General features: G+C 38.9%; 1 protein-coding gene across 2 annotated transcripts in view; it reads left to right on the forward strand.

Annotated features, from left to right (window-relative positions):
* The first annotated feature begins 7787 nt into the window (after positions 1–7787).
* The window catches only part of septin7a (septin 7a), a 48071-nt gene continuing 41601 nt past the window's right edge, over positions 7788–14257 (forward strand). For both annotated transcript variants that reach the window (XM_067611629.1, XM_067611630.1), the window contains exon 1: positions 7788–7944. In XM_067611629.1, the coding sequence (XP_067467730.1) occupies positions 7882–7944 (63 nt within the window). In that variant the 5' untranslated portion in view covers positions 7788–7881. The remainder of the gene's footprint in view (positions 7945–14257) is intronic.

A 14257-nucleotide genomic window follows, 5' to 3' on the forward strand; every position in this document is an offset into this window, starting at 1 on the left:
ACCAGGTTTTGACAGTTGTTCTAAAAGTTACCATCTGGACAATACTCCTGTTTTCATCTCTGACTTGCTGAGGAGTACACTGCACACTTTAGATGGTAGAACACACAGAATGACTTCTGTTTGATTTCATGTGTTAATTGGGAGACTTTGTTAATCAGCTATATATACCTGTGACAAAAAATGTCCTCTGACATAATGAAAGGTTTTCAAGCATCAGTTTAACTTACAGAATTGTTACCACTTTAATTCAAAGATATACATATATATATATATATATATATATATTATGCAGCCCCACCGTTCAGCCTCTGTCTCTTTAAGGCCCCCCTACTGATGAGCCCACTCTGTTCTAATTGGTTAGCTTACAGAGGCTCCGGAGGCTACATCATCAAAACATGAAACAAACTATAGTCGTAGGATTTCGCTATTTTTTCTTGGTCTTTACTCAATATGTCGACTTTCTCGACATGCATCCATACAGCCAGAATCCAATCTGAAATATGAGCGTGAACAACGCAAACAACACATGTCAAAAACCTTAGCAACAACCTTAGCAACCGAGGCTCTGGAACAGATGGGCATGTGCGACAAGCTGACGTCAGCTCATTGGTAAGGTAAAAAAAATGTTGCAAACGAAGCAGGTTAAAGCACTGGCTTTTGACTTGCAGGGAGCATTTCTACATACGTTAACCTCAAGCTTTGGAACGTTGACCATGTTTAAAATCCAACATCATAACAGTATATAAATAACAGTTAACCAGAAAAAGAATAATATGGCCACTTTAAATAGAAAATGAAACAGAATCCATGATGTAGTCATGAATGATTGAGTGCTTTTTATTAAGGTTGAATTGTATTTTATTCTAAAATTGTTTGTATGGTTCTGTATGTATTTCCCTATTAGGTTGTATCTTTGAATAAAGGCTTATCAGCAGATGAGCATCGTAGACTAGCTCATGTCTTATTGGTCACCACTTCCTCTGTGTCTTGTGTCTCATTTCCCCTCATTTTTCTTTTTTCTCCTTCTTTCCTCTATTAGCCAACTTAACTCTCTCCTAATCATTCATTCGGTAGGCAGAGCACACTTTCTTTCTTTTTTTATCAGTGTATGTAGGAATCAATAACTACCCTGTGTGCTCTGTATGTATCCATTCAGCTGTTCCTGTATCTTGTTGACTTTAACCCATGTAGCTGAATTAGCTCTTTTACCCAACACCAGAATCAATACTCCATTTCCAATCCAAAAGATGATGAGAACTTCACTCTGTCTGCTTAGGAGAATCTCCCTCATGGCTGACCATTAGCCTGAAATGCCAATAAAGCTTTGAAATCATGTTTAAATGCAATCCTCTCTAACATGGCGATGACTTAAATTGTGACTCAATTTTCTTCATGATTCTTATTTGGGAATGATTATGCAACTGATGTCATGTGTTATCTTTAGAACATGCACTAAAAGTGCGCATCTCCTGTGTGTGCATGTGCACAGGCTGAGTTCTCTCACTTAAACGTTGCTCACATTGCTGTAGGGACCAACACCATGTGGCAACAGATGGGGTAACTCTGAGCTCTGGTTATCACATATGAACAAAGAAGAGAAAAGACTGTACACACTCACACAACCACCACATGCAGGCCTCCCGTCTGTTCTCCTCTCTGTTCATACGTGATTTTGTGGAGGCTGATAAATGGAGGAACCTCTCAGTAGTTCTTGCTTACTTGATAGTAATGTCTAGTGAACAAAGTATACTGTAATTCCAGCCTCAGGGCTGGAAATTTTCACTTTTCAGTAATTGGACTTCCCACGCTGAAGTAAATCAGCCTACAGATAAAAGCGAAGAGGAAGAAAAGACTATAAATCTCCCTAAAGAATGGAAGTGTTCAATTATTTTTTTTAAAGAAATCTGGAATAGGCCAGTAGTTACTCAAGGAAGACCCTTTGTGTTTTTTTTTAATACATTGTGCTCAACACCTCAGCCTGCCTGATATCTCTACTTCTTTGTTTTCTATGGAACATTTGATGTGAACTGAATCTCCAACTCGATGGGAAAAGCACAACACAGCTCATGGGTTTGTCCTGTGGCGGATGGGAGATGAAACAGAAATGCGCTTTCAGATGGAAATAAATAATGACAATGAGGCTTTTTTTTATGTCAAACTCACAGGAACATCAAAGAGAGCAATGCTAGGTGGAATGTGGAGCCAGATATAAGCTGTGGTGACAAATGTATTCACAAATGCAGCAAGAAAAGATTTCAAATTGAGTATATTTCTCTATAACACAATGTAATGTTACAATACTTCCTCAGGAAATTGTTTTATAACTGTCATGTGTATGACATATAATTACAATCCACTGATAATGCTTTACAATGATGTTAACAACAAGGCATCATAAAACATAGAACCACAACTGAAATAATGATGCATCAGTAAGTATTATGCCTTCTTGTAATCATGATATGAGATGTTATGAGTGTAAAATAAGTGTTTGCTGGTGCCTGTGTATAAAACACAAGAAGGTTTATACAAAAATATTCCAGTTCTACAAATTTTTAGCTGTGCTAGCAGCATGGCTCTAGGGATGGCAATGTTAGTCATTTTGTTGGTCCACTACTTTGGTCTAGACTGAAATATCTCGACAACTATTTGATGGATTGACATTTTGTACAGACATTCATGGTCCCCAGAAGATGAATCCTACTGACTTTGGTGATCCTCTGACTGATCCACTGCTTTCCTCTAGCGCCACCATGAGGTTGACATTTGTGATTCAGAGTGAGATATCTTGGCAAATGACAGATGCTTTGCCATGAAATTTACAACAGATATTCAAGGTCCACAGAGGAAACATTTTAAACAAAAGGTTTAGAGGTTTCACTTATGCTGTGATATAGCCTATCTCAAAATCCACTTAATGCGTTGGTACAAAATTTTGTACAGACATTCATGGTTCCCAGATGATGTATTCTAATGACTTCTAGCTCCACCATAAAGTTGACTTTTTTGCTTAATATCTGGACAACTATTGGATGGATTGCTGTAAAATTTGGTTCACACATTCATGGTCCCAAGTCATATATCATCTGCTCAAAAATTAATTTTGTTCATTACTTTGGTTTATACCTGCAAAATCATTAGCCCGAGCTGTGTGTTTAGTGCTACTTGGCAAATGTTAGCATGCTAGCTACACTAAGATGGTGAACTTGGTAAACACTATACCTGCTTAACAACAGCATTTCATATGACTAAATACCTGCAAACTGATGAGATTTCCATCAGCCTCAGCAGTATCATCCATCATCATCCAATTTAGTGCTAATTGGCAAATTTATGCGTGCTAACATGCTAAACCAAAACAGCAAACATGGTATCATACATTACACTATTATATGTGTTTAGAAGGTATATACTCTACATTATACCTGCTAAGCATCAACATGTTAACATTATCACTGTGAGAATGTTAGCATGCTGATGTGAGCATTTAACTCAGGTACAGCCTCAGAGCCGCTTGCATGTCTGTAGACTTTTAATCTTGTTAATGAGATCATTGTAAATGTTGCTGCAGTTAGTTGGAAGTCTCACTGTATCACTTATATTATAGTGCAGAGTGAGCCTTAATGAGCTTTTCCCAAGAAGCATAGATTGATAACTCTCTACGTACTTGTACCCAAACAATGTAGTGATAGGTTGTTAGGTTTTGCTATAGTAAACACTCAAAGTGTAAGTCTCTGTCAGTTGTAGGGATGTGAAACTTGATACATTTAAGACCTGCTGAACTTTTTTTTTTTCTTCAGAACCTATATTATTGCTCTGTATGTTTGGTAATTACCCCTTAATTTTATGTCAATTTGCACCAAGAAGTTAAACTGAACCATCCCTGCCAGTCTATTGAATTATATTGGGAGCCTGCAACAGAGATTCACACTGTACCTCCTTCAGCCTCTTGATGTGACTAATAAAGTGTCAATGGCATGATCCCTCACCTGCTTCCCACCCATGAACACAACTAATAGATTTTTCTTGTGGACATTCTTGTGGACATTTTGACTTGTAAAAAATACTGCTGCAACTAGTAAGATTACCAGTTTATGTGGATAATGCTGGTCATCCATCATTTAAAATAGTGTATGCTAAATTGTTAGCATAGAACACCAATACCAATGATCAACCAGAGGCATTCTGAAACACTATATTGCTTTAATATATGGTACTGCAATGGATTTTTTCTTATATTATGGTAGTGGTTATATGTAATTTTGTAGTATTGCAGCTGCTTCACTTCATGATGAGCAACAAGATATTACTGAATACTACAAATTGATTGGCATTCTATAAAGTACAAAACCATCAGCTCAGACTGTTCCACTGACGTCATTTATTTTGGAATGTTTTCTAATTATTTCCTTGAACACTGTTCTCCATTATGTGATGCCCTTGATTCTTGTGTCCATTAAATTAACCATAGAAATCAAATTAATTCTCTCAAACATCCTCAGTGAAGGCATATAATTCACAGGCATTTCTTTGGCATAATAGAAGACCAGCCTGCAGCATGTGTGGCCCCTGTAAAAAATGAACAGAGAATGAAGTCCCCTTGCTTGTCTCTTGAGGTTTGTGCATATTTAAATATTCTGTAAAGTGAGGGGACTGTGGGCTGTTACAGGCTCCAGTTTTCCTCAGTCTGCTCTGGGAGGAAGAGCCCACTTTCTTCTCTGTCCTAATGAGCTGCTGCTGAAGATGACAGGCAGCTCCTCCACCAGCATGAATCATTATTCTCTCAGACACACCGACTACACTGCGTGCCCATGTAGCTCATGCATGAACGCAAATGCACACCAGCTCCCGGAGCCCCCCGCTACAAAGAGACAGTAAATAGATACAGTGCATAAAATGAGCACTGAGCAAACCCACACTGAATTGGCAAAAGGACAATTGTTTGCTGCTGAACGGACACAAACAGTGTTGATGAAAAACAGAGGGAAGCTGCTATTTGTTTGAACATTTTGCCACTGCTAAATAATAGACCAGAAGAAAAAATAAATAGAGAATTTGCATAAGTTGAGTCATTTGACAATATATTAGCATGCCAGGCAGGTATATGATACCCTTCCATCTCAGCCAATGAGATCCTAACTATCTGTGAGAGCAAATTACTTCCCTGATGATGAAATTAGAATTGTGCATAGATGCTGAATAATAACTCCATTACCTCAATTTGAAATTAGATTTGTGAAAACACTGTTTGGATCACAGATTGATGGCTTTGTTACAGTATGTGCAGCCATTTAACGTCAGGGCTGGTATTAAATGTCATGCTGCTCATGGTGGCTGCATTCACTATACTCTTCCATTTGTTATAATCCTTCATCACTCGAATTTTGGACTTCTCAGCAAAATAATCATGTATGAGGTCAGTGTTTTCTTATGTAACTATGCCATTATTCACCAAATAAATCAGGCCTGTGTTGCTGTATTACATTACCTACACTGACACCTTGTGTGTGCATGAAGTCATAACATAGGCACTGTGGATTAAGCAGCAGGGCAGCAGGGATCTCTGTCCACAATCACATAGACACATGATACTGATATTTCTCCTCCACTACAAACCACACAAAATTTGTTTGTATTGGGAACCAGGATATTGTGCTGACACTGTTCTTCCATCAAATATCAGAATATGTACCTAGATTATGATGGATATGATGCATGATTTAAAGAATACAGGTGAGGAGTTATAAATGCAGTCATACATGCATATGTATGATGCACACCTAGATACATACTTACATGCATGCATACAGTGCTTAAATTCATTTTATATATACAGACATATAGTGCATACATACATGACTAAATACATATACATGCATGCAGTGCATACATTTACATATATTGTGCTGATATATTTACCCATGATATTTTGAATACGATGCAGATTGTTTGATTGCGTACTGACAGACACACACATGCATATGTACAGTATATACAGTATATATACATACAATTAGATATGTTCACAACAATGTGAACAAATATGCATATATATCATATACGCATACATGTACGTATATGGGAAGATCTTAAATGGTATTGACTTCGACATGCAAATAAACACCATAGAAGCCAATGGTGGTATGATATATTGATTATTTGTTTTAAGACAATGTTTTGGAATGGACTGTAATATTTTTTGTATTTTGGAGGCCCCTTCCATGTTTATCTACTGGAAGAAAGATTTACACAGCAACATGTGTGGATGATATGGAGGTCTATCAACAAACCAGAGGCAACTATTTCCTTTTAATATTACAATAAAACTCCAACATATTGAAGTATATTAATCAGGCTCCAGGATGTTGTTCATTGTTGGTGTGATTATATCATTTACATTCCCTGAGCAACTATTCTTTAACTTCATCATCTGCATGAGCAAGACAACAGTTTAATCAATTGTACATAGTAATAACATGGAGTAACACACAGACACAGGTGACTCATGTTAAGCTCTGTGTATATCAGCTGCCAGCTTCATATAATGTGATGCGACATGCTCATTCTCCTCTGTGCCACACTCTATTTCATTTCATTTCATTTCACAGCCAGCGGCTGTCATCTTTGTCTGTGCTAGCTCAGTGAGGCTGCTCAGGCTCTGTGCATTGATTTTACTGCTGCCTTGCGTAGGATGGTTCATGTCTGCAATGCTCTTTGATAGTTCATTTTTTTCCCAAATCCCTCAGAATTCTGTGCAGGATGCACTATCTACTTTCTTTTTTATTTCTTTCTTAATTAATTAGTTGTGTTTCAAAAGAAAATAATGTGCAATTATAGCCAGACTGGCAGCATAGCATCAGGGACTGAGATGTCAGTCTGTCAGTCAGTCAGTCCAACACTTTGGCCTATAGAGCAAAATACTTCACCAACTATTAGATGAATTGCCATGAAAGTGGTAGAGACATTCATGGTCCCAGATGATGATTTGGTGATCTGACTTTTCATTCAGTGCCATCAACAGTAACGTGATGGCTTGTTGGCCTTCTTTTTGACTCCTAAATTACATAAGGAACAAAAACAGTACAAGGATAAAAATGAAAAAAAAACAACAACGAAATATTACATTGAATCAGAAATGCTAAACTGCATATAACAAGAGACAATTTTAGTTTTTTTTATAAAACCAATATTAAACTTACTTTCAGTTTGAAATAATGCATAAAACAGTTTTAAAAAAGTCTATTATTAGACTGGGGACTGAAGTCTTCAGTGAAACCTAAAAAAATGAATTGTAAATTGTATCTTATGTAATTATCCAGTAGATGGCACTGTTGACTGCCTCATTTCCCAAGAGACAGGAAGCGTTTAAGCACCACAAGTGTCCATTGTAATCACTCTGTGTCTATGGCCTGCTCTAATTCCTTCATTAGTCATCATCAGAGACGTGTGTACATTTGTTGTGTTTTGCAAGTTTTTATTTATCATATAATGTTTAATGAGTTTAGTTACGTTATCCTAATTAATAATAAGTATTTTACGTAACTGTGGTACGGGGTTGTAATTGTAAGTAGTTTTTCATCTTAACTCTTATTATTATTTTCTTTATGTTGCATGTTCTATGTTATTAATAGTGTGGCACTTTGAGTTTCACTATGAATGAAAAGTGGGGTACAAATTAAATGTAGTATTATTATAGTTGGTTCTATACAAATCTCGCGATGTGTCGCGGCCGGTATTCCCCAAAGACAACGTACGCATTTTGCTCTGACGTGCTCGCGTCATTCAAATGCCGTTACGTCAAATAATGTGCGTATCGCACTAGGTACAACTACTACGAACGTTACTACTTTACATAGTTGAGCACTGAGTTTGTAAGAGGGAATGTCAACCGTAGAGAGCTTGGTTAGTGAGGGAGACGGGAACGGCGGCATAATGGGTGAGTGTGTTCAGTAAAAAAAAAATCCTTCATATTCTTCGTGTGTGAAGTTGACCCAGGTCTAACGTGAAGTTTGTGAATAGGTTGCTTTTGTTTAGCGAGCAGTTTTCTGTGTTAGCGAAACGAAACGCTGGGATATCAAGTGGGAACCCGCTCGGGAATAGTCATTCACTGTTAAACGTTAGCCTAGCTACGGGTAACCCGAACTTTATATAAGAATCTGATAGTTTAACGTCTCATTGCTTTTCGGTTAGCGTAGCTAATCACCTCCGAAATTGATCTTCCGGTATATTTGGTGTATTACCTTAGTACCTATTTTAGGACAAAGTTATCCTAACTTAGTTCATGCAGCTCGCTACCGCCCACCATGCTGTGTTGTGGTGTAATTTAACTTTATTGTAAAGATTATGGAACTCATACGCAAACGTTACATGTACAAACTGAAAGTCCCTGGCTGTATGTGTTGCTGAGTGTTTGTTTTGTGCGCCGAACTGGAAAGTGGGTCTTAATGAGTGTTAAAATAATTGAGTCTACGTTTAAGATCACGTTTTAGTATAGTGATATCATAGACGGTCAGATTTTTTTTAATGGAGTTTGGCTAAGGCTCATTTTCATAACAGACAGTATTGCAAGTTATCATGTAACGATGGTCTCATAGTTGGTTCAAACGATAGCTTGGCATTTCCTGTGTTTTTGTCATGAGAGAGCAGCTGCTTAGTTAAGTCTGCTCGTTACAAGAGAAATATAAACTTTCTGCTGTTGCTATCAAACCCACGACAAAATATCAAGATGGCTAGGCTGACAACGCCGTTTAGCTGAAAGACTGATTCAATAGCTGAGAATGAGAGGAAGAATGAGCTACATAGGTTAGTCATCCCATGTGGTGAAACAGGTTAGTCTGAAATGCTGAAAGCAGCAAACTTGTGAGCAAAGCTAAGTAAATTCTTCTCAATGTGACGTCAGATGCATAACCATATCATCCCCATTGACAGCGACAGCATTATCTCCCTAATAGCAAGCATATGTGGATCGATAACATCATTGACTTCATGTCTGTGCCTATTTAGTTTGTCGGTGGCTGACAGACTGTTACAGTGTGACATGTTTTGGTGTTACATGCCTGTTGATGAAAATAAATCCCACCACAGCTTGACTTGAAGTTTGAAGTTGTACCTCCTTAATAAAGTCACCCCATACCGGTGCTGCAATTAGCTGTAGTTCATTAGAAATAAAACCCCATTCAAATGAGAACAGGAAGTATGGTTCTGACCTCCCAGGAGACATATACATCTGTCTCTATGTAATGGGTACTGTATGAAACATCTAAGGCTATGATGGGGATAAAATTCATGGCATCTTGCAGTCAGAGCCAAGTGACATATTGTCTGTGCTGTTTGCATAGTGGCAATGACATTGCACAGATGGGCAGGTCAGGCGTTCAGCCAGACAAAGTGTGTCAGGTGGTGTGGCAGTCAAATACTGGGGGGGAAGTCTGTGATGACCAAGCACAGTGTGCTCTCAGTTTGTTCAGGTGTTAACATAGGAGTATAGAGCTCAACCCAGTCATTTCTAAAGGCATAAATGGGGGATATTATTATTACCCATTCTCTGTGTACATCAAAAGGCTTGAATGCATTCCCCCAGCATGACTTATTTCATGTTGGTAAGTCTCCAATGAAACCACAGGCTTGAATTAAATAGTTCAGTAATGTTTAAAAGACACAATGCATATAGCCTGTTAGCAAAGACAAAGTTTCACATCTATTTTGGACACTTGTTTGTTGTAATCTCTGAATTGTGAACAGTCTTTTCATATGCACACATTAATTGTCATCAAAATCAACAGAATCTGACCCTTAATTAGGCACACTTCTTGCCCCAGTGATTTAATCAAAACTTACTTGAATGCATGCAGTTGCAGGGTTCAGATAGAGCTGCAACTCATGTTTTTTTAAATTATTGATTAATCTGTCGATCATTTTTTCGATTAATTGATTAGTTGATTGGTCCATAAAGTGTCAGAAAATGGTGAAAAATGTCGATCACTGTTTTCCAAAGGCCCAGCTGATGCCCTCAAATGTCTTGTTTTGTCCTAACCAACAGTTCACAACCCAAAGATATTCAGTTTATTGATACAGAAGTCTAAATAAACCAGAAAATAATCACATGTGAGAGGTTGGAACCAGAGAAGTTTGACATTATCTTCAAAATGAAACAAAAGTAAAAGCGATTTAATCGATTGTTAAAATAGTTGATGATTAATTTCATAATTGATAACCAATCGATCAATCAAGTAATTGTTGCAGCTTTACATTCAGATAATGCTGTGGTAGGGGCTCAGTAGCAGTGTAGTGTGTGAGATGCTGAAAAACATCTGTTCATGTGATGAAAGTGCAGTGCACATGTGATGGAGGAATGCATGTTGCATGCAGTGCACGAGACTACTAGGTCACCATAGAATAGCATGCTGACACTTCTGTGCATTCACATATACAGATATGACACATGAAATATGCACAGTGCAGGTATGCAGTTGTTGTAATGTTTTAATCAATATGTTTCAAGATATTAAACTGCCTATTACTGAATATTTTCCACATTGTCATGTGTCCCACTGGCAGATATCACTTTTCTCTGACATGTACTGATGGTGTCCCACTATTGTGTTGGTGGCATATGCCAATTCTTATTGGCATGCCACTTTGGCAAGTGGTATGTCTATGCTGTTCAACTGGCATAGGGCACATCAAAATGGTCTGTCATTGTTGTTCCACTGGCAGATACCACCTCTTATATTAAATGTTTTGACATAATGCCAATTGGCATAAAGCTAGCTTTGTCAAAGGCTTTACTCACTTTGCTAGCCTTGCAACATTGATATGTAGTTACAGCTAGCCCTGCTAGCTTACCTGCCAGAAAAGCAGCATTCATCACATCAGGGATAGCTGCCTACAAGAAGTGGTTATCTTCTACTTTATTAGAGAATACACAACTCTTCTCCAGTACACCATGTCTTAGTCACCAAATGTTTTCTGCTATCTACATAACCATCTACATCGTACCTGCTGGTGAAAAGTGGCACCTGTTGGTGGTATGCAGGTGGCATGTTGTTTTTATGTTGCACACAGCAGTGACATATATCACTAAGAACTATTATATGCTGATGGACAGTGTTATCTTCTAATGAAACACTATGCCATATACCAGCTGAACATCAGTGACTGGTGGTATATTAAGAATCGGCATATAACACTAAAATAAGTAGTGGCACCCTTCACCAAAGTGAAGCTTTGAACACTTTTGATACATGCCATTGCCATGACAGCACCTAGATTTGGGTTTGCATTATCCAGACAACTCCTCCTGAAGTGCTCGAAAATAGTAGAGTGGAAGCGGAATGCCAGTAACCAACAGTGATATACCACTCAGCATATGAAATTAAAACAAGAGTGGCACACCCGCTGCCACTTTTGATCTTGGCACTGCTGCTGATAATGCAGTCGTGTGGGCTCAATAACACTGAGGGGTACTGTGCGAGATGCTAAGCAACATCTGTCCATGTGATGAAACTGAACTGTACATGTGATGGAAGAATGCATATTGGATGGCATGCAGGGGTCACTGTTGAAATGAAATGGCATGTCATCAATTATCTGTACATGATTGAAAGGTGCACAGACAACACAGAATGACAGAAACATGTGCAGGGCAGGGATGTAAAAGAATTGAATTCTCATGAAATGGGAACATGTTAATCAACATGCTTCAAGATGTAAAACAGCTTATTATTGAATATTTCCCCCTAAAGATGAAACTCATTATTATCAGTTCTAGGAGCACTCAACTGATTTTACACTTGAACATGAGTTTAGTCATCATGGGGTGTACTCTTCAGCCTGTAAAACAGTTAAAATGTTTTGGATCTGGAGGGAGCTTCATGAAGTATGACTAATTAACCATGATGATATCATCAGGGTTATCTCAGCTCAGGCTTGGAGACTACGCATTTATAACAGAAAGCCTGTATTAAAACACTGGAAAAACCCTTCAAGATTTTGTTATAAAATGTGGAAAATTTAAAAATAGCAAATCTTAAACTTGTCATAAAAGTTTTATTCAACATTTCTGGGAATTTACTGTAAATTTTCCATCTCTGTGAAACCATGTCTGTTCCCATGAGTAGGGGAAAATCTAATTTGATATCGGCAAGTCATTGATATCGGCCGATAAAAGGCCAATAAATGACATTGAGCCTCACTGGATGTCAGCTAACAACTATTTGCTATATAAAAATATAGTGGAGTAATGGCGACCTGAGCAGTGAATGAAGTCACACTCCCTCTGTTGTGTGTTCTTATCCCAGCTTCTCTGTTCTTTGTTTTGGTAGCCGCACTAGCTGTGCATGCATGTTAGCGCGTGTGCATGTGCATGTTAGTGCATGTGAGTCCCTCCGTATCCTTCACATCCATTTCCAAGATGGCGGCCGCATCACACTTATCAAATTACAGCTAAACAGTACATTAAAATATGTTATGAAAGCATTTGAGATGACAAATAGGCAATGGAGTAACAGAATCTTGATCTATATTTGATTGGCTCTGCCTAGTTTGACAGTCTTTTTTTCCAACTTTATTTAGTAAATGACACATGTTTGTTTTGGTCTGAGATGTTGGTGCTATAGTGCGACATCTAGTGGCTGAATGTCATGTATTGCAACTTTAAAATGAAATATCTGCATCGGCCTGAAATGAACATTTCTGCTGATATGACAGGCCGATTCATCGCCTTCTCCTCCACCGCCTGGCTGTCCTTCCCACTGCAGAAGATGATTCACCATGATGATCCCGGTGCTTCCACTGCAGGCTCCACTTCACTCAGCTGGCCGACAGACTCTCTGCTTCTTCCCACTTTAACCTGAATAACAAACCGAGGGTCGGTGCTCCAGTTTGATCCACACAGAGAGCCGGGGCTAGCTGGGAGTTTAGCGGAAGCTAGCTGGCTGTGCTTCCCTCTGGCCATGCTTGCAGCTAACACTCTGCTAGCCTTATACAGGTGAAAGTGAGAAGAAGCAGCAGGTCTGTAGGGCCACTGAGTGAAGTGGAGCCTGTGGAGGAAGCACCGGGACCGTCAGGGTGAAACAGTCCGTGGAGGAGCTGCTGTGTTCAGGTGCACAGATAGGAAACACCTCGGCTGACGGGAGGTCAGCCGAGGTGATTTATAATGGTGTTTGGCAACCAGCATATTAGGTGCATTGCTGCTACCCTCTCTCCGGAGTGTGGACCAGAGATTAAATCCTACCCATTAATCCTTCTGTCTAATAAACTCAAAGAAATCTCTACTGCTCGACCCACTTGGCAGGTTCAATGCTGAGCTCCTGAACTCCAGTCTTCCTAAGTTCTTCCTTCATATATTCTCTTTCTTGATCATACTTAGTACAATCTGTGGTTGCATGCATAGTAGTCTCCTCAGCCAGGTGGAAAAAAATATGTAGATGCATCAGTATTGGCATTGACTATCGGCCAAAATGAGTTGGAAAATACCAACATAGCGGATATCAGCAAAAAATCCAATATTGTGCATCCCTAAGTAGAACCATCCAGTATCAACAGAAACATTTGTAAGAGAAACAATCTTGGATGATGCATGAAATGTCTGAGGCCTCCTAAGGTCGTGGGAAGAGGTTTGTCAGAAAGCACTGGTGTCCTCTCTGCTGTTGAATTCATACTCAGTACTCAGGGCTCTGCATCATGGCTGGGTAGACTTCCTTGTAACCCCAGCTTCCTGGAAGCTCACCACATTGTTTCCGGTAGTGTAGCAAACAGCAAAGTGCACTGTGCATTTTTTGCTGTCTGTTACTGTTGTGCTGTTTTCCTGCAGTGATTTAATTTGTCAGTGACACTGTCTTGGAACTTGAGTTGAACCCAGATTATGGTTTTGACTGCGGAATCTAGTCCTGGCTTTGATTATGCTATCTATTCAATGGGTGCTGCTTTGAAACAAACCCTGCTTTTCTTTCGTTTGTACCTCTCAGTAAGTCAGGAAGTTGAAAAGTGTTAATGCTCACCTTTTATTCTGACTTTGTGCAATGCAACTGTATTTACCACAAACAAGTCACCCTATTCTAGTCTGTGATGAAAGATTAAAACTGAGCTTTTTGTGTGTGGTCACAGTTTGACTGAGAAAAGGCAGCTAGCTCAGTGTACGTGACTCCTCTCTAGATGACACATTACCCACAAAGAATACAGCAGCACACTGCCACTGATGACTTACTGAATATGAAAGCGCACAGTGTTGCACATCATTTTCACTGCAATGTAGAGC

This window comes from Thunnus thynnus, chromosome 15 (assembly GCF_963924715.1).
Source record: "Thunnus thynnus chromosome 15, fThuThy2.1, whole genome shotgun sequence".
Taxonomy (NCBI): domain Eukaryota; kingdom Metazoa; phylum Chordata; class Actinopteri; order Scombriformes; family Scombridae; genus Thunnus; species Thunnus thynnus.